Source organism: Saccopteryx bilineata, chromosome 7 (assembly GCF_036850765.1).
Source record: "Saccopteryx bilineata isolate mSacBil1 chromosome 7, mSacBil1_pri_phased_curated, whole genome shotgun sequence".
Taxonomy (NCBI): domain Eukaryota; kingdom Metazoa; phylum Chordata; class Mammalia; order Chiroptera; family Emballonuridae; genus Saccopteryx; species Saccopteryx bilineata.
This window is the reverse complement of record NC_089496.1, coordinates 8,928,821-8,946,055: the sequence shown is the minus strand read 5'-3', so window position 1 is coordinate 8,946,055 and position 17,235 is coordinate 8,928,821. Positions and strand designations below refer to the sequence as shown.

The 17,235-nt window shown below is 37.2% G+C and overlaps 1 protein-coding gene across 1 annotated transcript in view; it reads right to left on the bottom strand.

Moving 5' to 3' along the window:
* SEMA3C (semaphorin 3C) overlaps positions 1 to 17,235 on the bottom strand; it is a 198,173-nt gene that overhangs the window by 101,702 nt on the left and 79,236 nt on the right. Inside the window, exons 3-4 of the mRNA XM_066239185.1 lie at positions 5,575 to 5,735; positions 4,442 to 4,504 (exon numbers count right to left, since the gene is read on the bottom strand). Coding sequence (XP_066095282.1) covers positions 4,442 to 4,504; positions 5,575 to 5,735 — 224 coding nt within the window. The remainder of the gene's footprint in view (positions 1 to 4,441; positions 4,505 to 5,574; positions 5,736 to 17,235) is intronic.

Sequence of the window (17,235 nt, the reverse complement as noted above, 5' to 3'; positions counted from 1 at the left end):
AATGCATTTAAGTCTAAATACATATAATCCTGCTTAATTCACAAGAAACTCTTACAGATTACTTAGTAAAATCATTATGCCCCATCTCATTGGATATGTTTGACAGGTGGTGCTATTGCTTAAGCTCACTTTATTTAGAATATGAGTGAAATACTAACATTTAGAAATAAATGGAGCATGTAAGAATGTGAATACATTGGGGCAGAAAGAGAAATGGGAGATAAGTTATACTCTCTTTAGCAAAGGCAGAAAATTAACTATTTTCCCATCATGATCATTTATTTTCTTTACAAACAGTATGTAATTGTAGCATTATGACATGTACTGCTCACAAAAATTAGAGGACATTTCAAAATGAATATGAAGCAATAAAATATACTCCAATTTTTGTGAGCTGTATATTATTATCTGGGGTCAAATTTTAAATTATATTAAATTATTTTCTAATAATTGCTTTAATAACTTTAAAGATTGATATAAGTAAAACATCTCTAGGAATAAATGAGTGCTTGATTCAGGGTTCTATTTTCCTTTCAATTGTTACAGCAGCATGAATTTTAATTGTTATTAGTTTATTTTGCTTAGTAGATGATTAATATAATACCAAAAAGCAAAAGGTTTTCATTTTAATTAAAATGTACTTGTAAAATATGTGCAAAATCACTTCTAGCAGACATGACTGACCCCAGGCCATCGATAAGCCCGCCCTTCACTGTGCGGAACCGCCACTCTCTAACAGCCACTTGGAACAAATTCCCAGGCTTGCTGGCTGCCGTCTCTAATTTCTCAGACCTTGTTTAAATTTTATAAAGTAGCTAGATCCAGATATGAGCCCTGGAGATAATCACACTATTACAAGATATTTCCAATGATGAAGGGAGAATTAAAGTTAAAGATGCAGTAAAAAAATAAAGGGGGGGGGGCTAGTGTTTCATTGGGAGGGGCAGCTAGCCCAGTCCCAGGTGGGGAGAGAAGCTTTCCAGAGATGTGACATCCTTACTATTTTTTGAAAGGATGAGTAGATGATTCCCAGGCTAAGAAATACGGCAAGGTAACTAAAGAAGAGGAGAATTACATGTAGCATGTACCAAAGGCTGAAGAGGTAAAAGGTATCAATGTCATCCTAATAAAATGAGGGGACCTGTTATCATAAGACAACACAGTTGCCGTCACGACTGTTGAGCCTCTCCTCAATAGCGCAGCTACAGTGTATTTTCATTTGTCCTCTGAGCATATCCCTGGCATACCCCTCCTAGTGGGCGGCATGTTTCACTGGCTCAGGGTGCAGGACTAGGGGCGTGTGTGCCTGAGTCAGACAGTGGCCTCCTACATGCTAGTAGTGCAACTTTTGGTAAGTTCCTCATTCTTTTTGTATTGCAGGGTTTTTTTTTATCTTGAAAATGTATATAATGACAATAATGTGCATCTTAAGGCACTCGTATGAGGATTAAAATAAGGCACATAGAAAAATGGCCCATTCTAAAATTTTTGCAATTATTATTTGATAATTATCGTGTATTATGTTGTTAAGACTAAGAGTAGGGACTCCATCTTCATTCACCTGGATTCTTCACAATTCCCGATTCATGTCAATTAAAATATTCAATTCTCACATCTTAAATAATGAAATATGAAGCAATCAGATAGTATTTATTCCATCAGAGTTTAAAAATTCTTTAATATTTGGTTTCACTGAAAATTATAATAAAAATATGTTGCTCTGTAGAGCTTCTAAAGGCCTATTTACCATCATTTTTCTATCACTGGCCTTTTTCTTGTGGCCTGATTGAAGGACTCTTCTCAGTAAGTGTCTCGCATGTACAAAATGAGATGGATTTGTCAAATACCCTCCCCTGTTGCATAGGCAGAACATGTATTTGAAAGAGTTCATCTGTTTGTTATTCTCCAGGACCCAATAATTTTGACTGTAAGAACAGACCCCTCTACCAGTTACTTATATTGTTTATACTACACTGCTCACAAAAATTAGGGGATATTTCAAAATGAGTATGAAGCAATGAAAAAAGGAAGCAGTATTTTTTTTTTTTTGGAAGCAGTATTTTTTTAATTAAATAAGAACATCAGAAAAGCAAACAAAAAGTCAAAGAAAGTTGTTTGATTATGCAAATGAGATGCAAAACCAACTTTTATTTCATTGGTGAGAATGCACTGTACAAAAGGCTGAAAGTACAGAATTATCTGCACGTTCCCTGATCCCCTAATTTTTGTCAGCAGTGTAATTGGTGGTATAGCAGAATTTAAAGAAATCTATGCATGATATTACAGTATGAAAAAACTATGGGAAAACATAAGTATGTTTTGAAGATTTTATCTAATACCTTTTAATTATAAGAAAGCAAGTGACAGAGCATTTCTAAGGGAGAAAGAAATATAATGTCTTGGCTAAGATTCTTCAGAAAATCAACAGCAAGTTTTGGAATGAGACTGTGCAAAGGTATCCAAGTTCTACATACCCTGCCTGTGGCAGTTTGTATAAATGGAAAAAAAAAATCTTTTTGAACAAAGGACAATTAAATCCAGGAATTATAGCCACAGGTAATTATTGTGGCAGAAAGTAAGTCATGATCAGATATACATCAGTGAAAAGTCTCTACACTAGAGAATGAAAGAAAATAATTTCATTCATGTGCAATTATTGAAATAACAGCTTTGGGGGACAAACAAGTGTAGCCCACAAAATTGTACTTCCTTCTGCTACTCATTCCCTAGAAGGCAATTGTAATAGTCTTTCAATGTTTTTCCATATATTTCTGTATATTTCCTTCTAGAGAGTGGTCCCCAAGATCTTATGGGCAGCAAATATGTTACTGTAAGCTCATTCTGTCCATTTCTACATTTCTTTATAAAGTGATTTATGAAACTGAAAATGTGAGATTCATTGCTGACTCACTCCTGGGGAGCTCTCTCGCCAAGAACACCCTCCAGTGAGACCTGAAAATTAAACATTCCAGACTCTTCCATGGATCTACATTAAGCCTGATCTTTTCAGAATCTTAAACCTGGAATCTTAAACTCTTAAGAGTCAATGAAAATAAGTTTCATTTCCACACTTGCTACTTCCATACAGATTAGTCTTTTCTTTTTTTAAACCTTATGGTGAACCTCTGAAATACGACCAAGGCTCGGCACACAGCCTTCTCTTTTGAAATCAGCATTTATTACCTCTACACTTACAATGATAAGTGTTTAGTCAACACTAAGTTGGCATGTATGTACAATTCCTAATTTTGCTACCAAACCACCATATTTCAATTTCATACCTGTATTAGTATGTATTTCTATGTTTTTTTCATTAATGTTGACTTCTCCAACAAGATAATAAAGTTAATAAGAGCCAAATATATCTATTATGACAAAAAATTGTATCTATAGCAATTAACACTATGCCAGACACACAATAGGTATTTAATTAATTGTTGAAGGATGATTAAAAGAATGAATGAATGAAGAAACTTCTTTACCAAATTATTTATGTAAGAGTGGGTGGTTTTGCTCCGGCAGGGCAAATGAGTTGGTTAGTGTCGTCCAATAAGCCAAGGTTGTAAATTTGATCCCCAGTCAGGGCACATAAGTCAACCAATGAGTGCGTAAATAAGGAACAAACGATCTCTCAATCTCTCTTACTCACCCTTTCTCGCTCCCTCTAAAGTCAATAAAAAATAAGAGTGAATGATTTGGATATTTGGATCCATTATGTTACTTCTCAAGATTTGAGATAAGAAGGTGGAATGACCTTCTGCTTCATTATAAACATTAAATAACAAGCATTAAAAATCTGCTCCGTGTATTTTCTTTTATAACATTCAAGAATAATCTGTCAGTTTCAGCAAGTCATTAGTAAAAATCAATACAGATGTATTCCTTGACTTGATATGGAATCCTACCTAAAGTAACACAATTTATACAAGTATTGCACACTGAAAATTTATTGATATTTATACCTGCCTCGATTTTTTTGTTTTTACAGTTATTTTTAATTAACAAAGATACCAGTCATCACTGGTGATTTATGCCTCTGGAATGTGCCGCGAGCCACAACCCTTGCACTGAGAATCTTTCTTTGGAAAAGCCCACATGGTATCCGGGAGTTGATCCAGATTCCTGCATTATCATTATTTCAGCAGCCTGCTGAGAATTCCACAGGTTGGGTCCAGTTGGAAGGGGGTTATTACTGAAATCCATCACGAAAAGTGTCAGGGTGCAATAATGAAAGCAAGTCAGTAAATTTTTACCCAGTCAGGAATTCCTAAATTACAGTGTTTAAGAGTTCCAATCCTTTTGTGTTGACATTTTTTTTTTACCATATGTCCAGCAGAGGATTTAAAACACCAACGCCCGTTGCTTCACTCTTGGCTGCACTCAAGGTACATGGATTCGAAGACCAAATATTTAAATGTGGGTTTTTTTTTAAAGCACTCACTGTGGGATCTTTGCCAGCCATTTTGCACTCTTCGACTTTGATTGTAGATGCTGGCCAGAAAACCTGCTCAGAGAGGAAAAGAAAGATTGTATAAATCTCACCATCCTCTTCCTTTACTTTATGCTAACAGAGCTCCTTAAGGTATCTCTAGATTTATATTTCAAAATTCTATCTTTCATTTTATGAACTTAAAATAATAAAAACCTTATTTTTTTATTCTAAAACTTGTTTTTTTATTCCTTGCATCACTTTTTTTTCTTTTAACAAAGCCTTTCAATATGTGTCTATTTACTAATAGCGTAATATTAAAATGAAGTCATTATTAATGTGCACAATATAATGTATTTTTCTCTCTTTTTGATTTATAGTACACTTTTGCCAACTGCTTGTAGCACAATGAAATTACATTTACATTGGAATCTCAATTCAATATTATTTTGGGTAAAGCACACAGCCAGACTGGTAGATTTACTTAAAATAGGCCCCTAAGTACATCAACAGTTAAAATAAGTTGGAAAAAAACAGAGATTCCTGCTCTGAAAAATTGTACTAGAATTCCAAGTCATTGAGCCTTGGGTCAGGTCTAGTGGTGACGATTATTTTTTTAATTGTTCATTGCCCACTGTTAAAATAACAATTTCAGAAATCTCCTTGCTGTAATAAACTTAGAATTAATCTACTTTTACTTCTTTACTTCAGTGATGCTCCATTCATTTCCTTGTTGTAAAACAGAATAGTAAATATGGGCCATGCTTGTTCAAAGAAGAGTGCATTTCATAACTGTGTTCTAAGGCCTTTTGGAAAATATATAAATGAAAAATTAGGTCTTCCTTTGATCTGACCACTTTTTCATGCTATACTCTCTTTTTCTTTTTCCTCTTTCTAACAGAAAGTACTCTCTCATTTAGCTTCAGGTTTTATATTGTTAAAAACTATAAAATTAGACAAAGAGGATTAAATTTATTATATTTTCAGTCCATTAAATAAGTACTAACTTCCAATTATTTATTAACATGCAGCCAATATTTTCTATTGTTCTAATGAAATACATAACTTTTTTATTGTATTTGAAATTTTTAAAGTAAAAAACACCTAGGCAGTCAACATTTCCCTCATCAAAGTAATACACTTACACTCAAAGCTTCTTGACTTAAATTGTTAATATTCAAGGAAAGGATGTGGTCTTTGCTGCCCACATATATCCGGTCCTGATCTTCATCCATTAATAATATCCTATAATCCAAAGGGTGCTGGGAAAGGCTAAAGTATTCAGAGGTCTTGGTTTCTCGAAGCTCTGAAATAGTGAACAACACAGTGAAAACATAGTATCTTAGTTGTACGGCTTTCATTTTAAAGAAAATTATCTTCCAGAAATATTTACCAAAAAAGAAAAGTTACATTTTTCTCCTACAATTGTAAATTAATGTTAAAATAGATTTGTGTCTGTGAATATTTTTATTTACTGTCTTTGGAATAAAACAAAAATCAACAAATGCAATTTTAAACTGTGTGATGATGATATTTGATTACAAAATTATTCACATTTTGCAAAACTCTCAACTCAGTTTTATTCCTGGCTATCATCTGCTCAAGACTAGTTAAAACAGATTAACCAAAAAAGCATGGTAAGTTAGCAAACTGAACAACAAAAAAGCCCACCAAACAAACAAATAAATAATGGCACTGTTTATGTCTTCCTACTATGTCTTAATGTTTTATTGTTGGACTCAGTACATCATGGCAGGACTATTTTATACTCGAAATGCTTACTTCTTCTTCTTTAACATAATTCTAACCAGTTTATTATTACGTCTTGGGGCAAGACATCAAGTTTCCAGCAGCATGAAGAAGAAAAATTCCTTACATGGAGGAATAAATTTCCTGTTTTATATTTAACGTTTTATTTTTTTTTATATGTAGAACAATTTCAAATTGTTTGAGCAAGAAAGTAAAACAGGCCTGGTGGCACAGTGGATAAAGCGTCGACCTGGAACTCTGAGGTCGCCGGTTCAAAACCCTGGGCTTGCCTGGTCAAGGCACATATGGGAGTTGATGGTTCCTGCTTCTCCCCCCTTCTCTCTCTCTCTCTCTCTCTCTCTCTCTCTTTCTCTCTCTCTCTCTCCTCTTTCTCCTCTCTAAAAATGAATAAATAAAATCTAAGAAAGAAAAAAATTTTAAAAAAAGAAAGTAAAACAATAAAAAAAATCATTTTCAAAAGAAGTAACTTTGTTGAGTGTGCAGGACAACTTTGGAGTTTGTGAAACAGGGAAACTACGAGATGCTGCCCCAGATGTGCTGATGACAAGATCCTGACATACTAGAAGTGAAAAGGAAGAGTTGATGTGAGGAACGCTTAAAATTAAGGGTTAGAAATGTTTTTATATGACACTGGTCTTTGGGTAAATAAAGATATATACGCCTACCATCAAAGTTATAAACTAAACACAGGAGAAATAAATTAGCATGCCTTTACTTCTTTGGGGGGGTTTCAAAAATTTTTTGGTAGAGAGATTACTTGAGTATTGATAGTTCAAATAAAGCAGACCTGTCCTAAGAACATGTAAAATCAGGTAACCAATTAGAAATATCAAATCTGCAGGTAGAGATTTCCGATTCTTCTCATGGATTATATCAAACTCTGAGAGTAAGTAGATAGGGCTGAGGAAGAATGAATCTGAAGTGAAAAGAAGAGCACTGAGATGCAATGATGGTGAGACCCCAAAATAGCAGCTCTGGAACTGAACCTGAATGTGAGTCATGATGTATAGGCAACAATGAGATACTGTGGAGAGATTACAGATTTGGAGTCCAACAACTCTGAGCTGAAATTCCAGCTTTTCTACTACCAAGTTCTGCTGGTAAGCTACCTCAGTTCTCCCAGTTTTGATGTCCCTCATCTATAAACTGGTTATATTAAAACATATCTCAAAGGATGGTCCACTCCACCAGCACATAGTAGAGGATCTATGTGTGTTCCTTTCAGCAGGAGACATTGCTGTCCATTTATCTAACAGATATTGTTTTCTTTCCTTTTCTGTTGGCAGAGCTGGCCTATGCCAACTAGAGTGGTTCCATCTCCTAGTCAGTGAGCGGTTAAAATGTGACCAGTTCTGGTCAATGAGATCTAAAGAGAAGCCTTCTGCATCAATATGGAAAAGGTTTCTTGGATCCTAAAAAATCAATATGGAAAAGGTTTCTTGGATCCTAAAAGGGGACACAAAAAAGAGGTGGCTTCTTTTTCTATCTCAGACATAGGTATGTGAGCATGTTATCTTGTAGCAGTTTCAGCTACCAAGAAGATTGCTAGCTAAAAATGGCAAGCAGGAATTTAGAAAAAACAAAACCACAACAAGCTGAGTTCTTTAAGAAATCATTTAATCTCTACACTAACCCTGGCACTGCTTTATGACTGAATTTTGTTACGTAAAATTCAAAACAAAAATTCCTCTCATTTCTTAGACACTTTGAATTGAGGTTTCCATTTCCATTGTTAAACCCTTACTAACTGACCTATATTTGGAGTTTTCACAGCCCCTAACTACCACCTTTTCACCCATCCAACTATGATATATTTAGTTTGGATAATTTTTTTAAATACGTTTTTTTTTCTTTTTCCTTTTTCTTCCTAATCTATAATGAAGTGAAACCAGGAGTGTTACCTTACCAGGGAAAATAGCCTCAACTGAATTTTACTTGCAAATAACAAACAATGGCAGCTCCCCTGTTTATCTGTATAACTAGAAAATAATCAATATATCGCACTAATTCAAAAACCAGAGGGAGAAATAACTGCATTACCTTTAGACCTTTCCAGTCCAAAGCTTTTTATCTATTTTTCTGAGCCATAAAGATCTTTCTTCAAATTTAATTACCTTTAGCACATTGACAGCTGACAGCTGTTAACCAAGGAAGATTTACTTTAGAAGTGCCCCTGGTAGAAGCCTAGAAGCCACGGCTATTTAGTGAAAATGTATTTAAATTGCTGTTAGTTAGCCCTAATTGAACTTTGGGGCTTGGGATAAAGCAAAAGAAAACAAAACATTTTTTTTTTTTTAAGAATAAGAAGATGAGTTCAAAGCATTGAGAATTTTTATCTATCTATTAAAAAATAACTTAAAAATCCATCATTTTAGTTTAATATAGGTCCAACTTAGTCAATGACCAATTCAATGGTTTGGCCACAGTTAAAGAAGATGACTGGTTGATATGGCCACAATGAAAGAAGGACATCCTAATTACTCACTTCTCCCCTGAACAAGTGAAGAGTGGCGTATAATGATGGCGCCTTTTGGACATCATCAGACAGAAAACTTGTGCTGTTTCTCAGGATGAGCTCAACTGATCGAAGGGAACTTTGGCTGAGAACGTGGTATCAGAAAACAGAGTGGCCTCAAAAGGGCAGCGTGGGTCTCTAAGTCCCTGGGACAATCTCCTGGGCAATGTTATTTTAAAAAATATATATTGCATGCTTCTACCCTGAAATCTACATTGTTGAGGAGTTCTATGATGGAAAATTACTGTAATGTTTCCATGCCAATGTTTCCCAAGGGAAAATCTGCAGTGTTTACCTGAAATCATGTATTGACATGCATGTTGCTTTGTGATGGTAATTATTGTGAGCCTTCAGAATTTATGCAAGGCTGAGAGAACAATACACTCCCCCAAAATAGTAACCCCAGCAATATATGCTTTGGGGTCCTACTGAACATAGTCAATATATTGCTGTAGCAATGACTACATAGTTTAGTATAGAGTAACAGGCTGTCCGTAAATCACTTTATCCCAAACCACATTAAGAAGCAACCGTTGTTCTCTGTTAAATCAGTCAGTGATTTTAATGTCTGAGGTGACAAGTCAAAAGAACTCAGTCATGTGCTTTGACATGTGATCTCGGTGGAGGAGGGTAGAGGGTCTAAGGGTTCTCTTTTATGAGTAATATATATTATATCTCAAACTACTATGCAGGGGACACATTTGCTCAGAATACTAAATTATTTTTGGTCTTTTATAAATTTGAAAACTAGACAAAAGATTATTTGATTGAAAATCAACTCCCAGGGGTCTCTCTACTAGAATTATATGCAATGGATACTCCTTAATTATATTTGAATTTCATGATGCTATTAATTTATATATTCAATACATATTTATTAAGCTCTTATCACAGCAGGCTAGGCAGTTTGCTCAAATAAGAGGACACAAATATGAAGATACCAAGATGTTATGAGAATTCCAAATCTTACCTAACTTTCTGTTAGAGTCATGCTTCACTGAACGATGGAGATACAATCTGAGAAATGAGTCTTTGTCATTGTGTTAACATCAGGAAGTGCTTACTTACACAAACTAGGTGGTAGAGTCTACTTCCCACATAGGCTGTATGGTATAGCCTATTGCTCCGAGGATACAAACCTTTACAGAAAGTTACTGTACTGAATGCTACAGGCATTGTAACACAATATTATTTGTGTATCTAAACAGGAAAGTACAGGAAAAGCTGTGCAAGCCCACTCACAAACATGGGGGCCCACGGGGAGCACATGGAGGCAGGTGCCCTGGGATGGAGTGGATCTCAGGAAGAAGAGGGAGAGAGAGAAGTAAGAGAGGGCAAAAGAGAGGACAATCAGAGCTCCAAAGATACCCAGAGTGGTCAAGTTTGAGACAAGAAATGATAAAAGAGGGTGAGGACACAGAGCATAGAAGAGGAGAGAGGGAAGTAAGGAAGTGAGGCACAGGAGTGTGTGTGCATGTGCACGTGTGTGTACACGTGAATAGGTGGGGCAGGCGTGTGTGGAGCAGGCTCCCAGGTACCCCCCTCCCCAGCCTCCTCTTCTCCCTTCCTGGACAGCACTGTGGCCCCGTGGCCCGCACACTGGATGGGGAGAATGCTGAGCTTCCTGTCTGAAACCACCCAGAGCCAGCAGTGTAGTTGGGCCCAGCCTTTTCGTTCACTACTGCAAACATCTGCCTATAACCCATTATAATCTCACGGGAACACCACGGTCCATGTGCTCTGTCTTTGAAGCTTCCATCATTACGGGTCACAAGACAGCATTCTGTTCGCCCAGCCCACCATGAAGTGCTCAACACAAACCTCAGCCCTCTCCCAGGCAGAATACACATCTACAGATTCAACCTCGAAATAGCTAATATATTTTTTTTTCAGAGATATTGCTACCCACTGGATAATTTCCTGTCTTGAATGTCTTATCTCAGAAGAATTTTAAGTAGAGTGGTCTTAAATGAGCCACCCTCTCCCTGCAGCTGTTTTCAACCCAGTTAAAAAATGAACTTCACCTGTCCCTTCAGGGTCAACAGGTATACAAAAACAAGAGCAGTGAAACTTCAGAAGACTGAAACAATAGCTCCTAATTCCTTAAGCAGACAGAGACCAGAAGGTATGTTGTTATAACCATATTTGCTCAAAAATAATAGTTCCAAATAGCTAATGTGGTTTTACCAGTAGGGGTAACTGTTCTAGGTGCTTTATTAAATTATTTCATTTCATTTGCATTCAAAGCCTTTGAGCAATGTAACAAAGATCACACAGTAACGAGTAGAAGAGGCCCGAGCCAAGATTCCAACCCAGGTGAATTTCTTCATCTGTGAGCTCAGCCAGATGCTCTCTTGTTTTTCAAATCAGACAGACACCCACTGCACTTGGTTGGTAGGTCTCTACCATGCTCTTCCTCTGCACAAGAGTCTGTGTAGTATCAAATGTAGCATAAAAATGCTTCAGCCTCTCAAATTTCCTGTCAGTTGGGTAGTGAGATGGTGGGGTAGGGAGGCTGCACGCCTTACACTCAATGATAAAATCCTTAGGGACAGCCACCATCACAGCAGGTCTGGCAAGGGCTGCCTGAATGCCCGGCCGGGCTCAGGGACCAGGGAAGAGGTTCTACTTCTCTATGCTTTCTTGTTGTTTGTTTGTGATGGATGGACATGATTAGCTAAGAAGCAGCAAAACGCCAAATGGATGAAAGAAAGAATACACCAAACAGTCCTAAGAGTGAATCTGGCCAGGGAAGGACAATAGTGAACCCAGAATGTATTCCCAGGCATTGTCAGAGGGAAAACTAGCCTATACGCAGGAGCTTTGAAGAACCGTGATTCTTACCCTGGTTTGCCCAAACAGTCCAGTCTGTGGCTGTTTTCCCAGAAAATATTGTCCCCTTTGCCCTGAAAAGATTCATGGTTTGGATGTTAAATTATATGATGACTTTACTTTTAAGCTTCCTCGTCTTGTCTTAAATGGCTTCCTGCTACTTTTAGAACAAAATCCAAAGTTTTCTACATGGCTTTAAGGCCTGCCGTGCCCTGGCCGGAGATGTCCTCACTAGGAAATCGCAATCATCATTACAGTATGTGTCTGTTTGCTCGTGTTCTCCTCCCTCTGGCCTTCTTCGCACATCTTCAAAGGCCTTACCTTCCTCTTTCTGCCTCAGGGCTACTGTGCAAGTCATTTCTGCTGCTGAAAGGGTGCTTCCTGCTTTCTCCTAACTCCTACTCATAACTCAAGCAGTGGCTTCAATGTGATTTAAATGGAACTGCTTCAGAAAGACTCCCTTGACTCTCTAGATGAGGTCAGGTTTCTGTCTGCTGATTTTTGCTCAGTTCCCTTTGTGGTTTTCTCTTCTCTCAAAGGCTGTCTGAAAGTAGAAGGTCATTTGAAATGGTCTAAAACACCCTAGATTCTGGGGTGGGGACCACACTGCATGACGTGCTAAGACCCACTCTGTCTCTGCAAAGTCTTACAGCTGAACTGCCTCTGAGTATGAGGTCAAGTTCTTTGTTCACTCACATCCTTCCCTTTTCTTTCACTACATTGAGTTTTGTAATCTTTTAATTTTGGAGAATCAAAAAAAATTGAGCATGAAGCCAGTAAAATAAGAAAAAAATTAAATTTTAAAAAATTGGGCTGTTCACAATACTGTTTTATCACTGCTGGTGAATGGGGGCGGAGGCCCTATTGTAGAATCAGGTGACTGGGATAAAGGTCTCATCTCACCATTTGCTGATACAGAGCTTGGTTCGCCCCTTCCTGCAATCACTCCCTCTACTCCCCCTCCCCCACTTCAAATTCTAAATCTACAAAACAAAAGAGAGATTATTTATTAACCAGAAATATCTTTAATGTTCCCTGCAGCGATAAGTGTCAAAAATAATTCCCTTTTCATATTTTATACTTATTATCCACTGTTGTAGAGTGTCTGTAGAGCTGATAAAGTCCTTCATATTAGTATAAATCTGGCAGGAGGAAAGGATCTGTTTAAAAACCTATCTTAGAAATATGACCAAAGTAATATAATTGTGTCTTTTCTGAAAAAAAAAAAAAATGAAGCGAAACCAAAACCACGCTTTTCCCACACCTAAAGCATATTCTGTTGTGTGGTGTGGTTCAGTAAACCAGACAGTCACGAATTCAAACTTCCCTTCCTCTAGACGTGTTTGCGAGACATACAAGCAGACTTCAGAGATGTCAGGTGCCAATGTGTGTCTCCCTACATGGGAGGCGGGGTTGCAGCCTCTATCTCAGAGTACAGAGGGTACATAGTTAGGGAATAGCTAAATGTCTTGAGAGACTCTGAACTGGAAGGAGGCATAACTTCTGGGAAGGAGAACAGTCTGAACCGATTACTAAGCCGTAGAGGGCAGCATGGATGACGGCTCCTGCATCAAGGAGGCCTCGGTTTCAGAGTGGCCACTTGACTGGGAAACAAGCAAGATAAACTTGTAGAAGAGGAAACACTTCATCTGACACTTCCTTTCCAGAGCTCTTGACAATTCTGGAATAGCTGCTTTGGGGCAAAGTGTTCAAAAACAGTGCCCAAAGTGAGAACAGTAGTTCCAAGGTTGTCAACAAAACAAAAGCAAAAAAATAACTAAGGAAAGGCAAAACAAGAAAAAACAAGAAAAAAGAACAAGAAGGAAATATAATACCAATTGTAGCTTGAGAATGAAATGGTGTAAATTAGTGTACTTCTACTAAATATAATATTTACTGTCATTACAATTGTTTACATAGACTTGATGATATGATAAACATTTTCTTGGACTGTTAAGTTGTAAAAATAGGCTATACAGTGGTACCTTGAGATATGAATCTAATTCATTCTATAACCGAGCTCGTAAGTCAGTCAACTCTGCCGATACTGGACCTGTGCGCCAACTAGCGGTAACTTCCCGAATCACCACTCGTATCTCAGAATTTTGCTTGGCTCTTGAACAAAAATATGGACTGAGTCGCAGCTTGTATCTTAAAAATAATTGTATGTTGGTCTGTTCGTATATCAAGGTACCACTGTATTTGGTATAAAGCAGTTGTTAAAAATTATTCACAGAAAATAAGCTAGGAGGAAATATTTTAAAAGATTAATACTAGAAGACCTTGGGTGGCAAGACAGAAATGTAAAGACAGGGAGCCAACACCTCAGACGAGCAGGTGGGCGGTGGCAGGTCGAGAGCCAGGGCGACGTGCTGTGTAAGGCCAGCAGAACACGGAGCAGAGTACACGACCCTGCGCCTCCACTCTGCACCGTCACGTAGAAACATTACAGGAGCACTGGACACTCCTCTATCACACAATTATACTACTGTTGGTTTTCCATGCTTTCAATAAGACTTCCTTCGCATGCACTGTGGCTTCCAATGGAAACATCTACTCAGCACACTTGATTACTGCAACAGTTGTAGAACATTCCATGTGCTGAGTGAAGTCTCTTGTCCCATTTCTCTCCACATAAAGTTTTCTGACCCTTCATTCCACAGTTTGCTGTAACATGAAGGTTACATTTTATATAATAGAGCAGGCAGTACACAAAATTAAAATATCCTTTGATGTATATATATTGACCATCATTCAATAAATAGTATATGAACCAAGGGCCAGCTGAAGATTTCTGGTCTCCTCCCTCGGAATAGGCAGTATAAAAGATGACTCGGGGAAATAAGGAGTATTGAAGAAGGATGGTTATGTTTTCCTGAAAATAAAGGAGAATTTTAAACAAAGGAAGTGCTTGACCTTATTTCTTTACTCAACAAATCCGAGTTGAGGCACTGTATTACTAGTAGACAGTAATAAATGCACAGTGTTGTAAAGGACAGGTAAGCGTGTAAGGCAAGGGCAGCTGCTTTCCGTCAGGGGTCAGAAACAGCTTCTGTGGGGAAGTGTCACATAAGCTGGGACCTGACGGATAAATATGGGTTAATAGGAGATAAGCACTTTCCAGTGAGTGGAAAAAGCCTGCGCAGAGATCCATCCATGTGTGGAAGATTCAAGGATGATTCATTTTGTTGGTGATAAAGAAGAGAGTTTGAGCGGCCTTTTTTGAGCAGAAGTAAGGCATCAGCCAACATGCAAAAATGCCAACTTCCTGAAGGGCACGCAGGAAGCAGACAATGATGCACACTCCTTGGATGGCAAATAAAACTGGCTGAATTTTTCCAAAGTTGCTTGAGGTGACAATGAAAAATTCTGAGAAAGTACATGATATCACTTACAAGTTTGTTACAAAGAATTCTGCTAATGAAGAAGTCTCAAGCAGTATATTATTTTATAATACATTAATAAGGGAATAAAGTACAATAAGATATTCATATAACTAAACTATAAGATGTCTACATAAAAATAAATATGGGTAAAAACCTTAGAAAATATTTAACAACATTCTTCTTTGTAGTGTGTTCAATTTAAAGTAAAAGTCTGATAATACCGATGGCTCAATTCAATATTCTGTCATTTACAAGACTTATAAGTACTCTTTAATCAAGAATCAGGCAGTGCACACTTTCTCTACAGGCCTTTATGATATAAATACAGTCTTAAACAGAAGTCTTAAACACTGCATCTAACAAAATGTTGAACTAGACAAGAAAAGAAATACTGATTGTCACTAACTGTAAAACAGCTATATACTGTATTGCCAGCATTTTTCGATCACTAGATTCCTTCAGAATGATGTAAGACCACCCACAACTTTCAGCAAGACAGACTATTTGAAATTTAACAACCCTGTTCCTTCTACCAACCAAAATTCTTGAACTCTGCTTTTGCTTGATACAGTCTGAAACCCATTTTCTTTGCACACAGGAAAAATATGATAAACCATATACCATAAAATCTCAAATCTAAAGAACCAGAGTTTATGAACACAGAGCTGTTTTCCTAAAGAGACAGCTATTTTATCTAAACACTGTTTAAGTCAACATGACTCATTGTTTAGCCTAGTTATTGCATTTGGCTTCAAAACAAAGAAACAACTTTGGGGATATCTAGAGGACTGTGGAGACACGTTGGGCTCACTTGAAACACATTCTTCTGTCGTTCAATGAAGAAGCCCCCTTTTGTCCTTTTTTCTTGTATCTCTCTCCCATGACATTGTCTAAAACACAAGGTCACTGACTCTGCAGTGCTCAGCTGCTGGAGAGGAGATTTAAACAGAGTCATTGGGAGTGTGCCTCTACCTAGTATCAGAGCTACCCTTTGATTCCTTTCAAGAGAAGCACAAAGGATCCAACCATGTTTTCTGCAGCTTTGAAAAGCCCAACACTCATCATGTATACAATGGCTTTCAATGTATATGCAAGACTTTTTTCTTTTCTTTATCCTAGGTTGGGAAACCATTTGTTGCCAAATTTTTCGTGATGGTATTTTTAGATGGAGTGGCCACAGCAACACTCAATCTTTCAAAAGGAAAAGTGGTTTGCTTTTCCGTTCTTGTTCTGGAAATAGTATTTATCATTCCTGCATGCACTTCAAGGAGAATAGCAGAATATAAACTCAAAGCTTATTTACTCTACAAAATGCTACTGCCTCCATGAGGTAAGCATTTGCCAAGAATGTCTCTTTAATTTTGCAGGGTAAGTGTAAAATCTCTGGTGGAACTACAGTGCACTTAAAAGAGGAAGCTATTAGCTATTAGGAACCAGAGTTTGATCTGAGTATTAACAGCTCGCAGTTGCCTTTTTAAACATGCGATGAAGTTTCATTCCACTGATTTATAGGCATTTTTAATCCCTAAATCTCAAAAAGCAAAACATATTTATCAGGCAAAATGACAGGTGTCAATAGTTGGGATGGTGTTATTTGAGGAGTTCACATTGCACAATTCAAGTGACTTAGCAAGATTAAATCAAACAAGCCACTTTATGCCCTAAAACCAGAAGAGTGGGTAACAGGTTTCTAGTTAGGTATTTGCTTTTGGTTTCTCTTCTTCAAAGAGACATACAAGGTGTACTTCACTAATTTTAACACTTTGCAAGCTTTCTTATTCATATTAATACATGTAAAAAATTAGCCAACCTTGTCTTTTAACATCTAAATGGAAAATTAATTTAAAGTTGAGGAATTCAAGTAGAAAACTCATTTTAACCTAAGACATAAAAGTAATTAAAATAAAACTTTGTTGTTGTTTTCTAACCTAATGAATTTCTTCTGAAATAAAGTATAGCTCAAATCAGGGCACTTCATCTAACCAGCTATGTGGCTTTAGGCAAGTTACTTAAATTATGAGTACGTAAGTGCCCCTGCCTGAATGATGGAAATAAATAATAATACCTTTCTCATGGCACAACGATGCTAATTAAAGAGTAAATAAGTGTGAAACACCTGGAGAATAGCAGCTTCACTCATAATATATAGTTAGTCTCCATGCCAAGATGGGAGTTTCAGAATGCTTGTACACTGTCATAGGTGGCGAGCACTGCTCTGCAGTTGTTTTCTGAGCTAATCCTGCTAAATAAAGTCTGTAGAACTAACATCTAGTCTGTATTGCAATGGAATCTGTATACCAATA